Consider the following 23,280-nt stretch of genomic DNA (forward strand, 5'->3'; position numbering starts at 1 on the left):
AGATAATGACTGAGTCTCTCTCAGTACATCATAAATAGGCTTCAAAATTTTTTTTTATGTTTAAATGTGTTTTATTAAATTTTCCATATAGTGCTAGAACAAACATTTAAAAAATTTGAACAGATTCTCCTACATGTGCACAAATCAGTCCTTACTCACCCCCCCCCCCCCCCCATCTATAGGGTTGGAGTCCAGTAACAGATCATGTAATATGCGGTCGTCTTCAGAAATTCAATAATCTGCCCTGAGCATGGGGTGTGAGGTCCATCCAAAAGTGCTCCCAAATCTGAGAAAAGTAATGCCCCCGTCCCTGGTCAAGGGCACCAACCTGTCTCTGCTCCAAAGTAGCATGCACTATCATTAAGGTTCTCCATTGACTGTATGAAGGCGGGTCCCGAGATAGCCAGTTGGTCAAGATAGCTTTTTTGCCCATAAGTAACACCCAGGACACAAAGGCTGTCATCCCTTTTGGTTTTGGTGCTGTTATTGTATAATATCCAAATAATGCTCTTGGAGTAGGAACCCAGTGCCGGCTCCAAAGAGAAGTTGTATAATTACCCAGTGAAATCCAAAACTGCTGGATGTGTGGACAAGTCCAAAGCATATGTCCCAAAGAAGCATGGGCTTGATCACATTTGGGGCAATTATGATGTGAAGTGATTCCCATCCTGGATGCTCGCTCAGGTGATATCTAGAGCCGCAATACAATCTTCAATTGTAATTCCCAGTGAATAACATTAGAGGACACCTTCTGTATGTTTTTTAGTACTTGTACCTGTTATGCTGTCAAAGAGCATTACATAAGAACATAAGAAGTTGCCTCCGCTGGGGCAGACCAGAGGTCCATCCTGCCCAGCGGGCCTGAACAGTGGTCTCTGACTAATTTTGTAATTTACCTCTAATCCTGTCCCTATAACCTTACCTCTACTCCTATCTGTACCCCTCAATCCCTTTGTCATCCAGGTCTTCCGACCAGGATGCTGCCAAATTGTCCAAATTTGATCCTGGTTGGCATTCCCGGATGTTTTGTAGGTGAAAGCGAAGCGGTATCCTCTGTTGCGCTGAAAGACTAAAAAGTTCAGAGAGTGTTTCTCAGTTATCTTCTGTCAAATGCTCTGCTGGTAAAGAGTTAACATAATGTTGAATCTGGTAATAAGCAAAAATATCCGTTGCCAGTATGTCAAATATATGATATAAAGCAGGAAAGGATGCCATCCGTCCGTCATCCGTAAATAATTGAAAAAGATATTGTAATCCTTTCTTGTCCCAGCGTTTAAATGAAACATTCTGTAAACCAGGCAGAAAGGAGCCGTTTCCTTGAATGGGTAAGTAGAGAGAAACCAGAGGACAGTTTAGCAGTTTTACACAGCCAGCGCCATGTCCGCTGAGCGGGGGCAAAAACAGGGTAGTTTGCTACCACCGGACGGAGCTTCTGGTCTGAGACATGCAAAAAATAGCTGATATGATAAGGAGCTAGCAATGATAATTCCAGGGAAGTAGCAGTGAAACAAGAGGTACTCCTAAACCAATCATTGATATGTCGTATTTGGCAAGCCAGGGCATACCAACGAATATTCAATAAAATATACTCTCCCCTGTCTCTAGGCAGGCACATCTGAGGAAGTGTCATACGAGGCCGTTTGCCCCCCCCCCCATATAAAACGCTGTAAGCTGTGTGTTATGAGTATGGGATAATAACAACGGGAGCATTTGAAAATAGTACAACCATTTGGGAAAAAGGACCATATTATATAAAGAAACCCATCCTGCCACTGAGGGGAAATGTAGACCAGATTTGCAAGCGTTGTAAAGTGTCCTGCAGTACGTAAGAGATATTGCTTTTATAAAGAGTCTTCAGATCTCTAGGGATCCATATCCCCAAGTATTTAAAAAATATATAAGATATATACAAATGCAGCTGTTTTTTCAAGATACTGTAATAGAATAACTTAGAACAACTGAGAACATCTCATAGACCTCAGTAGTGTCGCTGCGTGAAAATCAGGTTTTAATACACCCAGTCTATACACACCAGACTCGTCCTCAGTCTAATTATCTTTAAAGTGCTTTATAGTGCAAATTTTATAATCAATATATTACATCTTAGAAGTATAAATACTCATCTTAATTTTATTGCAAAAACGCAGCATATCCCGACATAGGACTATGTTTCGCTACCAGGTTGTCTCCCATGTTTCAAAACTCATGCAGGCCCTCAGACAATTCTCAATCTTTTCAAACATATGCCACTCTCAAAATTGTTTCCATAATAGTCCACTTTAAGCTTCAAAATGAAGACTTCCTTTAATTAATATCGGGGCCACCATTCCCAAATACAAAAATGTTGAAATATCAGCAGTGATTGCCACACTTAGTAATGTAGAAAAAGAACTTAGCTGCACTTTCGGATTTCCAGGACTCTACTTCTCTCTTGGTTGCCGTCTACTCTCACTGCCGGATCTCTCTCACTGCCAGATCACCAAGGCTACGTTGCCTTCTGCATTTAGTTCATCGAGTCTCTCTCCTCGTTGTCCAAAGCTAATGTTCCCATTCCTGACAGGGAAATCCCTGTTTCACTGGACTGGCTGTGTCAAGAGTTTAAAAAAAAATAAAAAAATCTCTACATTTAATACGCCACTGAGACTCAATGTTGATTTGTCATCTACAAGAGAGTTTAAGCTCAGTAAAATCATTATTAAGGGATACTACACACTTTTTGCAGTTATTACAACAATGGGAGGCATTCAGTGGAGAAGTGACTATGTGGTTCATCTTTGATTCCTTAGCTTGTGAGGCATTAATGGTGTAGGAAGAGATTCGTAATCAAAGACCTCAACCTCATGTGGTTCCTACCTCATTTCTGGTAAAGTTGAGTGAATTGACGATGAAACAAAATTATTTACTGTTTGAAGAACATTTTTTCAACAATGTTTGGGAGTAGCAATGGGGGCCTCATTTGCCACATCAGTAGCCAATTTGTTTATGTCCCACTATGAAAATAAATGGGTGTATAACTCCTCATTCATGCAATATGTGGGGAGTTGGGTTAGGTTTATTGATGATATTTCTGCTAATGGAAAGGCACCTTAGATGGACTTTTGTCTTGTACCTTAATTCTTTGTCATATGCTTATCAAATTGGATGTACATTATATCCCTTCAAATATTACGTTTTTGGATGTGTTGGTGGAATTGAGGAATGCACATTTTGAGACATCAGTATATTCAAAAACAACAAACAGGAATTCTATATTACTGTTTTCATTTATGTTCCCATTTCCAATGAAGGCAAATATCCCTTTTGCGCAGTTTTTGCATTAGCGATGCATCTGTGGCACAAAATCAATGAACTGATTGCATCATAAACTGATTACTCGAGGCTTCCCAAGAGGTATAATGAAAAAGGCATGTACAAGAGCTTTTAATAATCCAAAGGAGACCCTGCTTCAATACAAGGAGCGTGGGCAAGAAAAGAATATGTTGCCATTTGTTATGAAATATACTACTTATCTTCTCAGGCACAGCATGCAATGATGTGCCCTTTTTTTCTATATTGAAAGTGCATCCTTGCTTGGAAGATTGCATTATATTTTTTTCTTTCAGCAAAATAGTAATTTGAGTGATGTTCTCAGTCCAAAAGTTTTACTGACTGATGAAATGACAGTAGCAGATGTAACCCTTGGACATTATAGGTGTGGACACTGTTCTATGTATCTGCCAACGTTGGAAGCATTTATTTGAGCATCCGGGTACTCATGATAAGTATGCATTAAAATAGCATACTACATGTAGATCTAGTGGGGTGGTTTATGCTATTCAATGCCAGTAGCCATTAGAATATGTTGGACAGACATCTAGGACTTTTTAATCTGCCTACAAGAACATTGGTCCTGTCTGCATACTAGAAGAATAGAGGAACCATTAGTTACTCATTGCCAGCAGTTGCACCATGATTTTAATTCGCTGAGATGTATTATACTGGAGAAATGTAAACAGTCAATAAGAAAAAGGAAATGGCACCGTTTTTTACAACAGCAGAAGCAACGTTGGTATACTTACTTAATACAGTCCTATCGGGTTGAACACTCGAGTTGAGTGGTTAGCATTCTATTGGAAACATACCGATTGGCAGAGTTGTTTGTATGAAGATTTGATTGGTGGACAAATGGACAGTGGGAGGGGCTTATGAGCTTTGTGATTCTATGGCGCCATTTTGAAACTTTATATCGCAGTGAGTATAGTCTCAGTGGCGTATCAATGTGGGGATTTTTTTTTTTTTAATCCTGATGCAGCCAGTCTGGTGAAATGGGAATTACCCTGTTGGGAATGGGAATATTAGCTGTGGTCAAAAGGGAGACAGATTCCATGAACTAAATGCAGAAGGCAATGCAGCCTTGGTGATCTGGCAGCGAGAGCAATCCAGCAGTGAGAGTGGACAGCAGCCGTGAGAAAAGTAGAGTCCTGGAGATCTGAAAGTGCAGCTAAGTTCTTTTTCTACATTACTAAGTGTGGCAATTATTTTTTTGTATTTGGGAATGGTGGTCCCAATATTAAATCTTTGGTTTGAAGCCAAAAGTGAACTATTATGGAAACAATTTTGAAAGCAGCATGTGTTTGAAGAGATTGAGAATTGTTTGAGAACTGTTAACAGGGGAGGTTTTTTTGAAACCCATGAAGAACTGAGGTCTTTTTCGCTGCTTTTTTCTTTCTCTTTTTGATTTGTTTGATGCCATATTCTAATTAGACTATCTGTATAAGGGACCCAGTTTCTGTAAAATTGAGCCATTGCACATTATTATTATATATTTTTGGAGCTAAACATCCCCAGTCTTCCAGAGGAGTTTCTGGCCTCTCTAGATCTGACTGAGACCTACCTACATATTTCCATCTTCCCGGACCACAGAAAATGTTTGAGGTTTCTTGTTATGGAAAAACACTTCCAGTTCTCTGCCTTGCCATTTGGGCTGGCTACGGCACCATGAACCTTCACCAAGGTGATAGTTGTAGCGGCAGCTTATCTCCACAAGGAGGGTATTCAAGTACATTCATATTTAGACGATTGGCTGATTTGAGCCCCATCCACAGCTGAGGGCTGAAAAGTAGTGAGGCATGTTGTCCAGCTCCTCCAGACCCTAAGATAGATCATAAATTTCCAGAAGAGCCACCTGGAACTGTTATAGTCCCTGGAGTACCTGGGTATATGTTTCAATACAAAGGAGAGCAATGTTTTTTTCCCAGAGGCCCACAAACTGAAGCTCATGTGTAGATCAGGGAGCTGCAGGACAGGCCAGCACCGATATCTTGGCAGTTCTTGGAGGTACTGGGCTCAATGGTAGCTGTGATAGAGGCTATCCCTTGGGCCAGGGTGCATTTGTGTCCCCTACAGGAGGCACTCGTATTCTGCTGGTTCTTGCAAACAGATGTGTTGCAAATGCCACTTCCTTGGACAGCCCTGTTGAATCATAGCCTGATCTGGTGGTGGCTTTAGCCACAGTCTCTGACCCGAGGAATGCCACTTCAAATTTCCTCCTGGTTGAGGTTGTTGACAGATGCCAGTCTCTTCGGTTGGGGAGCACATTGTGAAGGGCAATCAGTGCAGGGACATTGGTACTCCACACAGAAGTGGTTAGTCAACAGGTTAGAACTAAGAGCTATCTGCCTGGAGCTACAGGCGCTAGTAAACTTCCTACAGGGCAAAGCAGTACGAGTATTCTCAGACAATGCAACAACAGTGTATGTCAATTGGCAGGGAGGCACCAAGAGTTCTATTCTGTGTTTGGAGGCCCAGTTGCTGTTTCATTGAGCAGAGTACCACCTGTTGATGATCCCAGCAGCACATGTAGCAGGAGTGGACACTGTCCAAGTGGATTTCCTCAGTGCCAGATCCTAGATCCTGGAGAATGGGCTATATCTCAGGAGGCATTTAACACTATTGTAAGTAGCTGAGGGCATCCGATAATCAATCTCACGGCATCGACGTCCAGCAGGAAAGCAGCTCAGTTCTTCAGCCGAAGGTACAAGCTCAGAAGCGATGCCTTGGATGCTCTGGTTCAGCTGTGGCCCCAGGATGCCTGCTGTATGTCTTTCCTCTATGGCCCATGATAGGCAGAGTCTTCAAAGGATAATGGACCATCAGGGTCTTGATCAGGATAATTGCACACAAGCGTACTTATAGCTATTCTAGGGTTGTAAAATGAAATGACAAAAATAATGATGCAAAATATTTTAATAAAATCCAAAATCTTATTTTTTATTGGTTATCAATATTAGATCATAAGAATTATCAATTAATTATCAATTGATTATCATTTGTATCATGAGAATTATTACAGAAGCCAAAAGCTGGCCTTGCTCATAATAAATTCCAACGTTTAACCAGTTACACATCCATATATATCCTAAATGACGACATTCCTTCGTTACAATCTATCTGCAATCTAATTGGTCCACATTATTTGTTTCCATATAAGGCTAGCTTCATATAGGCGTGTCACAAATAACATTCTTATACCTAAAAAGTTACATTCTCACATTATGCTTACATATTTTATAAAAAGAAGAAATACATAAACAGATATTGTAATATACTTACAAAACTCCTCAGCTTTTAAATCCTTTCCTGTAAATATCAGTGTCCTTTCTATACTGAGATCTCTGTCTCACTAAGACTGAACAAAGAAAAAAATGGACGGAGCAGTTACCCCTCCCATCAAGATTCTACAAGTAGAAAAAAGTTGCTCAAGGTCAGAGGTCAAATACCAGCTGTAACCTTATCAGGATCTCTTCAGGATTTCAGATATATGAAAATCAAAATAAAATATATTCCTAATCTATATTTGTTAACTTATTACCTATAGCTACCTAAGTAAATTTCTATTGTGTAATTTTACTGACTTACTGACTTACTAAACTTAAATTTGGATCAATACTGATACACATATGGTTTCGATCTGTCTTTCCCACAGCAAACTCAAGTCATGGCAAACTTAGGGCCCCCTGGTATGTGGATACCAGGTCAAAAGCCAACTCCTGTCTGCCTACATTTCCCTGAGGATTGGCCTAGTTCAGGCTGGTTACTCTTTAGGACAAAGGAGCCCTATAAACTTATAAGCTTTTCCATCTGGAGTAAATTTGATATGGTGGCCATCAATCACAGAATGTCTCAGCCTGCCTTGTTGTACCCTCAAGCACATGAGACATGTATCAAATCAATATGTTAACTTAAAATTTCTGTCTTTTACTTTTGTATTTTTGATTATTACATTCCAGCTTATCCAGTTTTCATTTACCGTATTTTCACGCATATAACGCGCGCGTTATACGCGTTTTTACCTACCGCGCATACCCCTCGCGCGTTATATGCGTGAGCGCGGTATACGAAAGTTTTAAAACATAGTTCCCACCCCGCCCGACGCCCGATTCACCCCCCCCCAGCAGGACCACTCGCACCCCCACCCCGAACGACCACTCGCACGCGCTCCCACCCGCACCCGCATCCACGATCGGAGCAAGAGGGAGCCCAAGCCCTCTTGCCCGGCCGACTCCCCGACGTCCGATACATCCCCCCCCCCCCGGCAGGACCACTCGCACCCCCACCCCGAAGGACCGCCGACTTCCCGACAATATCGGGCCAGAAGGGAGCCCAAACCCTCCTGGCCACGGCGACCCCCTAACCCCACCCCGCACTACATTACGGGCAGGAGGGATCCCAGGCCCTCCTGCCCTCGACGCAAACCCCCCCCCCCCCCAACGACCGTCCCCCCCCCCAAGAACCTCCGACCGCCCCCCCAGCCGACCCGCGACCCCCCTGGCCGACCCCCCCACCCCCCCCCCCCCCTTCCCCGTACCTTTGGAAGTTGGCCGGACAGACGGGAGCCAAACCCGCCTGTCCGGCAGGCAGCCAACGAAGGAATGAGGCCGGATTGGCCCATCCGTCCTAAAGCTCCGCCTACTGGTGGGGCCTAAGGCGCGTGGGCCAATCAGAATAGGCCCTGGAGCCTTAGGTCCCACCTGGGGGCGCGGCCTGAGGCACATGGTCGGGTTGGGCCCATGTGCCTCAGGCCGCGCCCCCAGGTGGGACCTAAGGCTCCAGGGCCTATTCTGATTGGCCCACGCGCCTTAGGCCCCACCAGTAGGCGGAGCTTTAGGACGGATGGGCCAATCCGGCCTCATTCCTTCGTTGGCTGCCTGCCGGACAGGCGGGTTTGGCTCCCGTCTGTCCGGCCAACTTCCAAAGGTACGGGGAAGGGGGGTGGGGGGGTCGTGGGGGTCGGCCAGGGGGGTCGCGGGTCGGCTGGGGGGGCGGTCGGAGGTTCTTGGGGGGGGGACGGTCGTTGGGGGGGAGGGGGGTTTGCGTCGAGGGCAGGAGGGCCTGGGATCCCTCCTGCCCGTAATGTAGTGCGGGGTGGGGTTAGGGGGTCGCCGTGGCCAGGAGGGTTTGGGCTCCCTTCTGGCCCAACTACCAAAGGTACGGGGAAGGGGGGTGGGGGCGTCGTGGGGGTCGCCAGGGGGGTCGCGGGTCGGCTGGGGGGGCGGTCGGAGGTTCTTGGGGGGGGCGGTCGTTGGGGGGGAGGGGGGTTTGCGTCGAGGGCAGGAGGGCCTGGGATCCCTCCTGCCCGTAATGTAGTGCGGGGTGGGGGTAGGGGGTCGCCGTGGCCAGGAGGGTTTGGGCTCCCTCCTGGCCCGATATTGTCGGGGAGTCGGCGGTCCTTCGGGGTGGGGGTGCGAATGGTCCTGCCGGGGGGGGGGATGAATCGGACGTCGGGGGGGGTGAACGGAGAGTCGGGACAGCGCACGGAGAGGCGGGGCAGTGCACGGAAGTCAGGGGGGTGAACGGAGAGTCGGGACAGCGCACGGAAAGTCAGGGCAGTGCATGGAAGTCAGGGGGGGTGAACGGAGAGTCGGGACAGCGCACGGAGAGGCGGGGCAGTGCACGGAAGTCAGGGGGGGGTGAACGGAGAGTCGGGACAGCGCACGGAGAGGCGGGGCAGTGCACGGAAGTCAGGGGGGGTGAACGGAGAGTCGGGACAGCGCACGGAAAGTCAGGGCAGTGCACGGAAGTCAGGGGGGGGGTGAACGGAGAGTCGGGACAGCGCACGGAGAGGCGGGGCAGTGCACGGAAGTCAGGGGGGGTGAACGGAGAGTCGGGACAGCGCACGGAGAGGCGGGGCAGTGCACGGAAGTCAGGGGGGGTGAACGGAGAGTCGGGACAGCGCACGGAGAGGCGGGGCAGTGCACGGAAGTCAGGGGGGGTGAACGGAGAGTCGGGACAGCGCACGGAGAGGCGGGGCAGTGCACGGAAGTCAGGGGGGTGAACGGAGAGTCGGGCAGCATGCGCGGTATAATCGTGAGCGCGTTATACCAAAGTTTTTGTGCTTATCGTCGTGATTTCTGCGCGCTATACACGTGTGCGCGTTTTATACGGGTGCGTGTTATTTGCGTGAAAATACGGTATTCATTTATAGCTACTAATCCACATTCTCACTTGCTCTTGGATTAGGCCCTATCTATCAACAGGTTTTTCTAACTAGTAAATCCTGGTGCAATGTGAGAAAGTGTAATAGCTGAATTTTTTTTTATTATTTCATGTTTGCTCACCCGTACCTGTCCAGGTAAACCAAGCTGGCCCTCCTCAGAACTACTTAAGGCATAGGACAAGGTCAGTCTGATAGTCCTGGTGAGGCTGAATTGGTCAAGATGGCCATGGTATGCAGATTTGGATTTACACAGTACCCTATTGCCCTGGAAAATCTAGACTACTATGGTCTTATGGCATGGCTCATGAGCATGCCACATTAGCATGCAAAGGTTATTCGGATGTGGTCATTGCTACTCTGCTGAGGTCCAAGAAGCAAACACTGTCTGTCTACTTGGTCCTCTCTCCATACATTTACAAAATTTTTCAGGGTGGATGTAGTTGCAAGATTGGATACAGCCTTTAGAGCTTCAGTGCTGTCAGGCTCATCTGCCCCACCCTAGATTTATGGGACTGCTTTGATACATCCCACTAGCTCAAGACTGTCATTCCTATTGAACCTACCTTGTTAATCTTCTTTCTAAGCGATAGGAACACCAGTCTTGAATCCCTCTCTGTAAGATGATTCCTAGCTTGCCATTCTTTCTTGGACATGTCTGTAGCAGTAGACAACTTGCTTCTTTCTGAGGCCTTTAACAAGAGCTCAGATAAAAGAAGCTCACCTATCAAAAAAACAAAAACAGGGGATATCTGCAAGAACCCCATGACTATTAGTGCAGGCTGTACTTGGGTAGATGAACTGTTTTGTCTCATTATGGGTTATAAAGTGTTCATCATTGTTAATGTTATTGTTCTTTATTGTGTTATGAACAGAACAGACTCATTTCTCAGGGAGAGTCCCTGTAGCCCTCCCTTTTCTGTTTATTCTTCAGGGCTGACTGCCTGCTTTGATACAAACTGAGTACAGGACCTCCCAGGGAGAAGGGAAGCGGAGTGGAAAATGCAAATGAGGCTCTACACCCCCCCCCTCCCCCGCTGGTGAAGATACATAAACCCACCGGTTCAAGAATGATGTTCCTGTCTACATAATCTTATTTATTTATTTTTCTATACCATTCTCCCAGGTGAGCTTAGAACGATTTACATGAATTTATTCAGGTACTCAAGCATTTTTCCCTGTCTGTCCCGGTAGGCTCACAATCTATCTAATGTACCTGGGGCACTGGGGGGATTAAGTGACTTGCCCAGGGTCACAAGGAGCAGTGTGGGTTTGAACCCACAACTTCAGGAAAGGAAATTACGAAGCAATGAGGGGAATGGTAAGGAAGAAACTTAGGAACATTTCCAAAAAATGGCAAACGGTAGTACCTGCCTGGTCTTTTTTCAAGGACATGGTGAGCGAGGCGCAAAATCTGTATATCCCCAGATTCAGAAAGGGGTGCAAAAAGACTCGAACAAAAGACCCAGCATGGATAACTAATATAGTGAAGGAAGCGATAGGCAATAAGAAAAATTCATTCAGAAAATGGAAAAAGGACAAAACCGAGGGGAACTGGAAAGAGCACAGGAAGTATCAAAAAGAATGTCACCGTGTGGTTCGAAAAGCCAAAAGAAAGTATGAAGAGAGGCTAGCCGGGGAAGCACGAAATTTCAAACCGTTCTTTAGATATGCTAAAGGGAAGCAGCTGGCTAGGGAGGAGGTGGGACCACTGGACGACGGTGACAGGAAGGGAATGGTGAAGGAGGAGAAAGAGGTCGCGGAAAGACTTAACATGTTCTTTTTGTCTGTATTTACAAACGACACAACCAACATACCGGAACCTGAGCAATTCTTCAATGGAAATCAAGCAGAAAAATTAACATCCATGTAAGTGAGCCTTGAAGATGTGCGCAGGCAGATAGAAAAACTAAAAACTGACAAATCCCCGGGTCCGGACGGAATCCATCCAAGGGTTCTGAAGGAATTAAAGGAGGAGATAGCGGAACTACTGCAGCAAATTTGCAACCTATCCCTGAAAACAGGCGTGATCCCAGAGGATTGGAAGATAGCCAATGTTACACCCATCTTTAAAAAGGGATCAAGAGGTGACCCAGGAAACTATAGACCGGTGGGTCTGACCTCGGTTCCGGGGAAAATGGCGGAAGCACTGATAAAAGAAAACATCGATGAACATTTTGAAAGAAATGAACTTCTGATAACCAGCCAACATGGTTTCTGCAGGGGGAGATCGTGCCTAACTAACTTATTGCACTTCTTCGAATGAATTAACAAACGGATGGACAGAGGAGACCCCATAGACATGATATACCTAGATTTCCAAAAGGTCTTTGACAAGGTGCCTCATGAACGTCTACTCCGGAAACTGAAGAACCATGGGGTGGAAGGAGACGTACATAGATGGATCAGAAACTGGTTGGCGGGTAGGAAACAGAGGGTAGGGGTGAAAGGCCATTACTCAGACTGGAGGAGGGTCACAAGTGGTGTTCCGCAGGGCTCGGTGCTCGGGCTGCTGCTATTTAATATATTCATAAATGATCTAGAAACAGGGACAAAGTGTGAGATAATAAAATTGGTGGACGACACCAAACTATTTAGTGTAGCTCGGATTAAGGAGGACTGCGAAAAATTGCAAAGGGACTTGAACAAACTAGGGGAATGGGCGACAAGATGGCAGATGAAGTTCAACGTTGAGAAATGTAAAGTATTGCACGTGGGAAGCAGAAACCTGAGGTACAACTATACGATGGGAGGAATGTTATTGAATGAGAGTACCCAAGAAAGGGACTTGGGGGTAATGGTGGACATGACAATGAAGCCGATGGCATAGTGCGCAGCAGCCGCTAAGAGAGCGAATAGAATGCTAGGTATAATCAAGAAGGGTATTACTACCAGAACAAAAGAAGTTATCCTGCCGTTGTATCGGGCGATGGTGCGTCCGCATCTGGAGTACTGTGTCCAGTATTGGTCGCCGTACCTTAAGAAGGACATGGCGATACTCGAGAGGGTTCAGAGGAGAGCGACACGTCTGATAAAAGGGATGGAAAACCTTTCATACGCTGAGAGATTGGAGAAACTGGGTCTTTTTTCCCTGGAGAAGAGGAGACTTAGAGGAGATATGATAGAAACTTACAAGATCATGAAGGGCATAGAGAGAGTAGAGAGGGACAGATTCTTCAAACTTTCAAAAAATAAAAGAACAAGAGGGCATTCGGAAAAATTGAAAGGGGACAGATTCAAAACAAATGCTAGGAAGTTCTTTTTTACCCAACATGTGGTGGACACCTGGAATGCACTTCCAGAGGACGTAATAGGGCAAATTACGGTACTGGAGTTTAAGAAAGGATTGGACAATTTCCTGCTGGAAAAGGGGATAGAAGGGTATAAATAGAGGATAACAGCACAGGTCCTGGACCTGTTGGGCCGCCGCGTGAGCGGGCTGCTGGGCGTGATGGATCTCAGGTCTGACCCAGCGGCATTGCTTATGTTCTTATGATGAGCCTCAACCAGAAACGCACATCTGAGACGCACTTTGCACAGTACCAGCATCCCCAGACCAGCTGGTAATTTTTGGTCGTCAAAAGCTGGTGGCACACTTGGAGAATCACCTGGTGGTGATAGCGTATCGCCCAGAGTGCTCGTTTAAATATTGATGAGTTCATTTTACTACCCTTTTAATATTTATGACTTTGTTATAATAAATTTGCATGGCAGAGTTGGAGTCTGCCAGGAAGCTCAGAAAAGACCACGGTGAACCATTTTGACAATCGAATGGAGCCAGTTTAGCGACCATCATTAAAGGCAAGGTAAGTTTTGAGAATCTGCTCCTCAGATAGCAAACTGCTGCTTCACTGCCAGGCAGCACAACCATAAGTGAGAAGATGATAAAATCTGCCTTATAACCAGGGAAATAAAATTGAGGTTGGCAACGAAGACAATGAAGATGTTAACGGAAATGAACTGCCAATACCTCTGGAAATTTCTGATCTCTTTTTCACAGTGATACTGAGGATGAGAACTTTGAAGGATTTTTATAAAATAATGTTATATTTTCTTTTTTCCTGGATTAGTTTACTGCATGCAGTGGAATAGATCAAACCATTAGCATTGGCAACAAATTACCAATATGTAAAGTTCATGTATGTACAAGTCACCCTTTTGCATAAGTTGCACCCACAAGTTTGCATGCAAAAATTATGACTTATAACCTGGAAATTATGGTACTTGCAGGCTTTTGTAACCCCCCCTTTTTTTTTTTTTTTTTTACATTTTACCTAAAACTTAAATCTCTTTTTTAGTGTCAAGAATTCACGATAAGTAACTGAACAAAGGATTTATATAAGAATTCTCAAGATCATGAAGTATGAGTTTTAGCTGCCATACATACATACATATATGAAAAAGAAAAATGTGGCCTTTAGTCTCTCACATTGTTCCAAAGAAAGGTGTTGCAGGCTGTCCACCTTTCTCCAGTTTCAGTTTAAATAAAGTGCTCTGCTCTGCTCTACAGTACTGGAATATGTGATGATGTGAGTGGAAAATGTATTCTGAAAACATGCTTCTATTTTCTTGCCATTTCCAAGGTGTTCAAATGGAAAAGATGTACTGTACCTTTCAGGACTAGAATAGTTCTTTGTATCAGCAGTGGCTGATTTCAGTTGAACATGCGTTTTGTTTTATTGCTGGAGGTGGCAGTGAGATGTTAGTGGGTGGAGTAAGATTAGAACAAGTAATTAATATTATGCAGTGTTGCCTTATGTTATGAGATGCTTTATTGACCAAAACTGTTCTTGATTGATTTTTAGATATCGGAGGTGCGATAAGATTGAGGCTCGTAAGCTGGAGAGACTGGCTCAGAAGGGTAAGGTCACACGTGGATTGCAGTGTGCCCCTGCTTTTTAAAAAATACTGGCTACCTGGGCTATAAGTATATGTTTAGCATAATGGACTCCTGTGGTGTCATGTGTAGCTGCCTTGATCTGTATTGTAAAGAGCAATGTTTTGCTTTGTGCTTAAAATCTTTATGTTCACAGGTCGCACGGTGCCAAGGCCACCCCCACGAGACATCCCTCCTAACTCAGATGATTCTTCTGAGTTGTGGAGTAACATTTGTGAAAAGTGGGAAGAAGAGACAGAGACATTTGACCGGCCTGAACCTGATTCAAGTTTCCAGCGCAAGTCAGCACGCCGCTGTGTGAAGCAGCGACCTTTTTATGACCTCTTTGAGGTATCAGATGAGTCTGATTATGATGTAAAGTCATCTTCAGGGACACTCCGAAGGAAACAGTCCAGGGATTCAGGTAATGCTTCATGCTTCTCATTGGAAAGTCTGAATCCCAGGTAGATATTTGTATTATCCTGCTGATCTCAGATGATAACCCAGTTCTTGTGCAAAAGACATAGGCTGTATTTTTTGTAATTCGTGACCTTTTCCTAACAGGTCCTCTCGGAAATTTCTTAGCAAACTGTATATTTTATATTTTCGCTTTCTTAAAGTTTCTATACTCTGTATTTCCTCTATCTGCATATTGTAACTCGCTGAATGTCCAGCTCTCTTGAATGCAAACTGCCTAGAAGTCGCAAGATTGTGGCGGTATAGAAGAATAAAGTTATTATTATTATTATTATTTTCTCTTCGCTCTCTTCTGTGTTTGTCCTCGCTTCCTTCCATGCAACATCTGTCCTCTCTTTGCCCCTTCCACCCAGCCTCTTCCCTCTCTCTCTATCTACCCGTTCCATCTACTGTCCACCTTCTCTCTGCCCTTTCCATCCAGTGTCCGCCCTCTCTCTGTTCCATATGGCATCTTCCCTCTTTCTATGTCCCTTCAATAAACTGTATTTCCTGTGCCCTTTCTCTCCTTTGTACATGATTCATTTCAACTTCACCCCCTCCCCTATGCTCTGGCATCTCTCTCTTCTCCTTTCCTTCCTTCCTTCCCACTCCACCCCACCCCATGATCTGGCATCTCTATCTCCTTCCCTTCTCTCCCCCATGCCCTGGCATCTCACTCCTCCCCCTCCCCCCATATGCGCGGACATCTATCCCCCCCTCCATGGTCTGGTAGCTCCTTTCCCTCCCTCCCATGGTCTTGGCATCTCTTGCCTCTCCTCTCCCTTCCCTGGTCTTCCTTCTCCCCTCTCCCCAGTTGGGTGCTGCTGCTGCAGCACTTCTCTTCCCCCTCCCCCATCCTCCTCCCCAATTGGGTGCTGCTGCAGCACTTCTCTTCCCCTCCCCCCTCCTCAGTTTGGTGCAGCAGCAGCAGCACTTCTCTTCCCCTCCCCAATTGGGTGCAGCAGCAGCTTTTCTCTTCCCCCCATTGGGTGCACCAGCTTTTCTCTTCCCCCCCAAATTGGGTGCAGCAGCAAAATTTATCTTCCCTTCCCCCTCCCCCCAAAAATGGGTGCAGCAGCAGAACATTTATCTTCCCCCTCCCCTCCCCCATTCAGTGCAGCAGCAGCATTTCTCTTCCCATCCCTCCCAGCTCACACAGCCATCAGCAGAGTCGCTAGGCAAGTTATAAGCTTCCCTCCATCACTGATCTATCTTCCATAGGTCAGCAACGGAGGGAAACTTACAACTTGCTGCTTTTACTTGCTTCGGGCCTTCCTCATTGCTGGGTCCTGCCTACTTTCTGTTTCCGCGAAGGCAGGACCCGGCAGCGAGGAAGGCCTAAAGCAAGTAAAAGCAGCAAGTTGTAAGCTTGCCTCCGGGGCTCTACCATGTACATGCCGGCTTCCCTTCTCTTCCCTCCAAAACCGGAAGTTACGTCCCGTGGGTGGGGGAGGGGGAGAGAAGAGATGGGAAGCCTATATTTCAGGTGCCTATTGCGGCATTAGGGAGATGCCTAAGACAGCCTAAGCTTACCTAAGGCCACTTCTGGATGAAATCACGCCTAAGCCTAGCTTTAGGCAAGCTTAAGCGGCCCTGCACGCCTTCCTAGGCTTGTGAAAATGCCTAAACTGTAGACTGCCTGTCTTGGGGTGTTTTTTTTTTAACCTGCGTCCCGATTGCCTGGTTAGACAGTGGTAGGACGCCAAACCGCCACCTACAATCGGGATGCCATTTATAGAATTTCCCTCTTTTGGCAGTATGTCTTGTTGCAAAAATTTAATTGCAAGTTCTTCGTTAAATGCCATTTTGCTAAAACAGATCTTAATGGTCACTTCCTGAATGACGTCATTTTAAAAACAAGGATCATCCAGTTTTTATAGCATCTCCTTCCTCTCTCTCTATTTCAACCAGTGTCTCCCCCCTTCCATCCACTGTTTCCCCTCTCTCTTCTCTTCCATTCAGTGTCACCCTTTACCTCTTCCATCCAGAATCTCCTCTCTCCCTCCTTTCCTTTTCTCCACTGCAGCCATCCAGGATCTCTTCTGTCTCTCCTTCTCTTACTCTCCCACAATCCATCTTCTCTATTTCTTCCCCATCTACCCTGCCCTTTTGTCTTTTATCCCTACCATTAACCTGTCTGTCTCCTTCCCCTTAACATAAGAACATAAGAATTGCCACTGCTGGGTCAGACCAGTGGTCCATCATGCCCAGCAGTCTGCTCACACGGCAGCCCTTAAGTCAAAGACTGAGACTAGCCTTACCTGCGTACGTTCTGGTTCAGCAGGAACTTATCTAACTTTGTCTTGAATCTCTGGAGGGTATTTTCCCCTATGACAGCCTCCGGAAGAGCATTCCAGATTTCTACCACTCTGGGTGAAGAAGAACTTCCTTACATTTGTACAGAATCTATCCCCTTTTTTTCAGAATCACAGGAGGTTTCTATGATTTCATGTTCTCGGTCAGCACTTTCAATTCGCTGCTCTACCCTTTGGACTGGCAACAGGGCCACAATTCTTCATGAAGATCATGGTGGTGGTGGCTGCCCACCTGCGCTTGCAGGGAGTGCTAGTTCATCCATACCTAGACGACTGACTGATCCGCGCCCCCTCCATGGAGGAGGGCCGCTGGGTGGTTAACCAGGTGGTGCAGTTGCTGGAATGTCTCGGCTGGGTGATCAACATTAAGAAGAGCCATCTAGAACCAATGCAGGAATTGGAATATCTGAGAGTCTGGTTCCACACAGGCAAGAACCAGGTGTTTCTGTCGGACTCCAGGAAGCTCAAGCTATGGAGTGCCATTCAGGCCCTGTTGCAGGTTCAGGCGCCGACAGCCTGGCAGCACCTGCAGGTCTTGGATCTCATGGTTTCGAGTATAGATATGATTCCATGGGCCAGAGCATGACTTCGACCTCTTCAGTTGTCTCTCCTGGCTCGATGGAGCCCCCAGCGGGATTCGCTGGGTATGAAGCTGCCTTGGTTGGTGGCAGCGCACAGCAGCATGCAGTGTTAGCTGAATCCTGTAGCGTTGGACAGAGGGCTTCCTCTGTTGGTCCTGGACTGGGTGACCCTGACAACAGACGCAAGCCTGTCCGGTTGGGGGGCAGTTTGCAGAACTTTCCCGGCGCAAGGCCAGTGGATGGCGCTGGAGAGCAGATAGTCCATCAATCGCCTGGAACTTCAAGCGATCAGGCAGCCTTATTGAGATTGCAACGGTATCGGGCGTGGCTTGGCGCGCTCACAAGATGGAGGTGTGATTGCGACGCTCCTCTAACCCGGGCTACGGCTTGATTATTTGAAAGTATCTTAAGCCTTTTTTCTTCCCCACAGTAGTAGCTATTGATATAGGAAGATGGCAAGTACGCCTCAGGCGAAAATTGATATGGCTTTCGCAACTGCAGGGACAGCGAAACGCGTCTAACATGATCATGTGACACCGTCTAAAGCCCCACTTCCTGAGGAAGTAACTGAAGAACTGGATAAAAAAGAGGTAATGACGGAACTGCGGAACATACAAAAAATGCTTCAGGACAACGCAATTAAAATTAATGAAGTTAAGGAGGAGGTCTTAAATATCAACGGACAGATGGAAGTCGCTAATCAACGAATGTCTCTATTGGAAAACAAAATGGATCAGATGGAGTTGAACATAGCCCAGCGCAAAGCTGATAGTTAAACTATTAAAGAAATACAGAGACAATTAGAAGAATATGAGAATAGAGGAAGAAAGAATTTGAAAATTATTGGCTTAGCTGAAGGTTTGGAAGGGGGAAATGCTATTCAATTTTTGGAAAACTTATTACCTAAGTTACTGCAGTTAAATTTTAAACAACCCATAGAAATAGAACGTGCACACCGGATTCCAAACAAATGGTCAGCAAGTCAAACAAGACCAAGGCCTTTGATCTTCAAACTTTTGCGTTTCCAGCAGGCAATTACTATATTAAACTTGGCCAAAGCGGACAAAAACCTGAATTATAAGGGCTCCAAGTTATTATTTGTGCCTGACTTCGCAAAAAACACAGCGAACATTAGAAAGCAGTTCCTCATGTTAAGACCTCAAATGAGAGAAAAAGGACTTACTTATGGATTATACTATCCGGCAAAAATGAGAGTGACCAGTGGAAATAAGTCCTTATTTTTTGAAGACCCGGAAAAGTTAAAAGATTTTTTGTCAAACAACGAACCAATGTCTATGTAAAAGAATTGGATTATTCATCATGGACAGAGGGATGTTAATTGGTTTCTGAACATGGAATTCGATCTGGAAGAGGAGACTTGAAAGAGAAATGGAAAAAAAATATGATTTTTGGAAGCAACACGAAATATGGAGGGGAATGATTAGAGACTTCAAACACCACTGTTTCAAGAGGAGTTCAAAATGAGGAAATCAAAGTTGCTGTTCTTGCTGGATTTCATAAATAACACTGTGAACATACGAAAATAATTCCTCCAGTTAAGTCCTCAAATGAAAGAAAAGACTTATACTATCCTGGAAAAATGTGAGTGATATATGATGATAAATCTATATATTTTAAAGATTGGAAAAGTTAAAGGACTTCTTGACAAATTCTGAGCCAATGTCTATTTGAATGGTTTTAACTTAATACACCTAGACTTTACAATATTTTTGAGGATTTTTGGACAAGTTAACTTATAGAAGAGGATGGTCTATAAAGAAAGGAAAAGACTAACATCTAACAATAAGATGTAAAAGAAAATGGATGAATTCAGTTATATTTAACAATCTAAAGATGAAAAAAGGAAAGAAAAATAAAAAGAGAGAGATCTATTCAGCAGAATCTATAGTTCGCTCCTTAATGAAAAGATATTCATGTTCTGAAAATATCAACTTTAGTAAGAAAGGATTATTTTAAATGCATCAGTCATGCATAATGATAAGCAATAAAAGAAGAGTTTATATGATGAAATTGGATTCAACAATTTTAACTGAGCAATATCTGTTGTTTTTTGAATATATTATTGAATGGAAAAGATAGACCAATGTGTGTTGAAAATGTTTATGGAATAGTCAAATGGAAAAAGGAGACAATATTTCTACATTTTGGAATGGTCATGGTAAAACTTAAAAGGATATACAAGAAAGTTAGGAAAATATGAATTAATTAATAGAAGTTGAATTCTTTTGTATGAAATTGTTGTATGGAGATGATTAACTAAATTTTCATTTATAGGATGTTAGAGGAGGAAAAAGAAAGGAAAAAAAAAAAGTTCATCTGATATATGTTGGAAATATGAATTGTTTAATATGAAAGATGACTCTTATCTTTGATTTTAAAAGTTATATAAATTCTAACTTGGATTATATTGAGTAAGATTTTATTATATGGCAAGCAGTAAATTGATTTAATGTCAATGTTATAAATTAATAGCCATGTAAGACATGGAATAGTTTTTAGTTGAAAGTTTTAGGGCTGATTGAGACTATTGTCTTGATATTATATATATACCATTTCTTCTATTGTAATTGGTAATACAACATTTATGGTAATGGTAAGATATAATTTTGATAAATTTTAGTTAATTGGAAAAGTTTAAAATGGATTTTATGAAAAACTTCTTTAATATAAATAATTAGGATTACATTATTGCAGGGAAGTTATTGCGGAATTACTTGATTTATAGTGTATTAAAGAATAAATATATTACTTTAAATATTGTAAAAGGAAAGATGTGATGGAAGTTGCCTGGGGGGTATTGTGATTACTAATCCTATGTGTGTTCCAAGGCAATCAATTAATGTGGGGGTTGGGGGAGGGAGAATGGAGGTGGGTTTCTTCAGATTCCGGGAGGGAACTGTGCTTTCTTTCATCTCTCCTAACTGCTGCTCCTTTATGTGCAACTTTGTGCACAACTTCAATTGCCTTCTTTCAACCCTCTTTTTCTTCTTTTTTCACTTTCTTCCCTTAAATATATCCCATACTCTTTAACTACTTTTATCCCTCTTATTGTTAGTTTTCTTGTTCTTTTCTCATCTTATTCTCAACCCACAATGACTGCCCAGTCCTCCTAGATTCCAGTCCTATGGGGTAATAGACCAGTCCGGCCTCTTACCTCCTCTATCCATCCTACTTCACACCGGATAGATATCCTTCTCACTACTCTTCCTCATTCTGCTCCCCTATCTAACACAACATTTCTCAATATCGGACTAATAAATGCAAGATCTATACATAACAAATACCACATTATCCAGGACCTAATAACTCATAATGCCCTAGACATCTTATGTATTGTAGAAAACTGGCTTGATGATAGGGACGAGGCCTTTCTTACATATGCTACTCCTCCGGGCTTCTCCAATATCTACAGTCACCACCCCGGAAGAAGAGGAGGAGGTCTGGCAATCATTTTTTAAAACCTCCCTCATTTCTAACAGTGATGGTTCGCCCTCAATTTGCACTATTGAATACATAAAATTAAATACTAATATTAGCCCCTCCACTAACTTTCTTCTATTATACATACCTCCATCACTCACACGAGATCGTACTGCTCAACTTCAAGCTCTCGTCATGGAATTTTCGACCTCTACCAATTTTCCTATCCTAGGTGATTTCAATCTCCATTTTGACGACCCCAATAACTTTTTACTTCTGAATTCCTAACATTCGCCCAGTGCGCAGATGAATACAGCCTGTGTTTAATAATAGTCTGGGTTGAATTTCCAGTGGCTTGGCTCATGGCTTCCAAAACAGAAGAAAATTATTGTAAGATAGTGGGTTAAACTTCCACTGCTAGCTGAACGTTGCTTTCACAGAGCTGTACAAGTGTTAGCGTTGGTTCCACCTTTAATTTTACAATTGCATTGTTTGTTTACTGTTTTTTATGTTCCTATTGCAGAGCAAAGTTAACATTATCGTAGAGTCCTCTGAACCCCTCCTTAGTTATTATTTCCTATTTTAGGGGTTATCACTTGCTTTGGTATGGATTGAAGAGAGAGGGCACTGCCCAGGGAGACAAGTAGGTGGAGCTGAGAAAAATGATTTCTCATATCTGGAATTCAGAAAGTGTTTGAAGACTTATTTATTTTTTAGATTTTTGGGTAATTAAATTCCATGAAGATCACTCAGTTGTAAGCTTAATGTAATCTTTTGTAAACTGCATAGATCTTCAAGGTTATATGGTCTAGAAGTTGATTTTTATGTTATGTTTATGATTGATGCCTTCTACAATCCAACTCGCAAGTTGAGGTACACAACCTATTTGTAAGGAATTGTATGCTGTTCTACAGGAAAGAGGATTATCAAGGTAAGAACCTAATCCTTCCTTCAGGAAATGTGGAATTTATTATCTGAGACATTCTAAAATGTAAAAGTATAACTGAAATTGGATATGCAGACTCTCACATTAAAGGGCAAGAAACCTGCATTTTCTTAAGGTATGAATGCTTCATGAATGCACACTGCTGAAAAGAATATAAATACTATGGTAAATGCTGCAGGAAAGGAAAGAAGTCTGCAAGAACAGATTTTTTTTTTCTCTTTTCACACTCCCATTCTGTTTTACAGATTTTCTGCCTTTGGAGCCAGGGGAAGAGCTGAGCCGGCCACGGAAAACACCCCAGCAACCAGTGGTGCTGAAGGCAAGAAGAGGGGCAGAAAAGGTGAGATGAGGGGAGATGGGTTCATGTGTGATGAAGAGATATGGATCTAACACATTCCAAGGAGAAAAAGGGACAAAGGTGCACCTTGGATATAAGAACATAAGAATTGCTGCTGTTGGATCAGACCAGTGGTCCATCATGCCCAGCAGTCCGCTCATGTGGCGGCCCTTGGTCAAAGACCAGCGCCCTAACTGAGACTAGCCCAACCTGCGTACATTCTGTTTCAGCAGGAACTTATATAACTTTGTCTTGAATCCCTGGAGGGTGTTTTCCCCTACGACAGACTCTGGAAGAGCGTTCCAGTTTTCTACCACTCTCTGAGTGAAGAAGAACTTCCTTACGTTCGTACGGAATCTATCCCCTTTCAATTTTAAAGAGTACCCTCTCGTTCTCCCTACCTTGGAGAGGGTGAACAACTTGTCCTTATCTACTAAGTCTATTCCCTTCAGTACCTTGAATGTTTCGATCATGTCCCCTCTCAATCTCCTCTGTTAGAGGGAGAAAAGGCCCAGTTTCTCTAATCTTTCACTGTACGGCAACTCCTCCAGCCCCTTAACCATCTTAGTCGCTCTTCTCTGGACCCTTTCGAGTAGTACTGTGTCCTTCTTCATGTACGGCGACCAGTGCTGGATGCAGTACTCCAGGTGAGGGCACACCATGGCCTGGTACAGCGGCATGATAACCTTCTCCCATCTGTTCATGATCCCCTTCTTTATCATTCCTAGCATTCTGTTCGCCCTTTTCACCGCCGCCGCACATTGCGTGGACGGCTTCATCGACTTGTTGATCATAACTCCCAAGTCTCTTTCCTGGGAGGTCTCTCCAAGTACCGCCCCGGACATTCTGTATTCGT

General features: G+C 44.1%; 1 protein-coding gene across 5 annotated transcripts in view; it reads left to right on the top strand.

Annotated features, from left to right (window-relative positions):
* The window catches only part of KMT2B (lysine methyltransferase 2B), a 496,236-nt gene that overhangs the window by 224,732 nt on the left and 248,224 nt on the right, over positions 1 to 23,280 (top strand). For all 5 annotated transcript variants that reach the window (XM_033963412.1, XM_033963411.1, XM_033963413.1 and 2 more), the window contains 3 exons: positions 14,278 to 14,333; positions 14,506 to 14,772; positions 22,333 to 22,427. In XM_033963412.1, coding sequence (XP_033819303.1) covers positions 14,278 to 14,333; positions 14,506 to 14,772; positions 22,333 to 22,427 — 418 coding nt within the window. The remainder of the gene's footprint in view (positions 1 to 14,277; positions 14,334 to 14,505; positions 14,773 to 22,332; positions 22,428 to 23,280) is intronic.

This window comes from Geotrypetes seraphini, chromosome 11 (genome assembly GCF_902459505.1).
Source record: "Geotrypetes seraphini chromosome 11, aGeoSer1.1, whole genome shotgun sequence".
Lineage (NCBI taxonomy): Eukaryota > Metazoa > Chordata > Amphibia > Gymnophiona > Dermophiidae > Geotrypetes > Geotrypetes seraphini.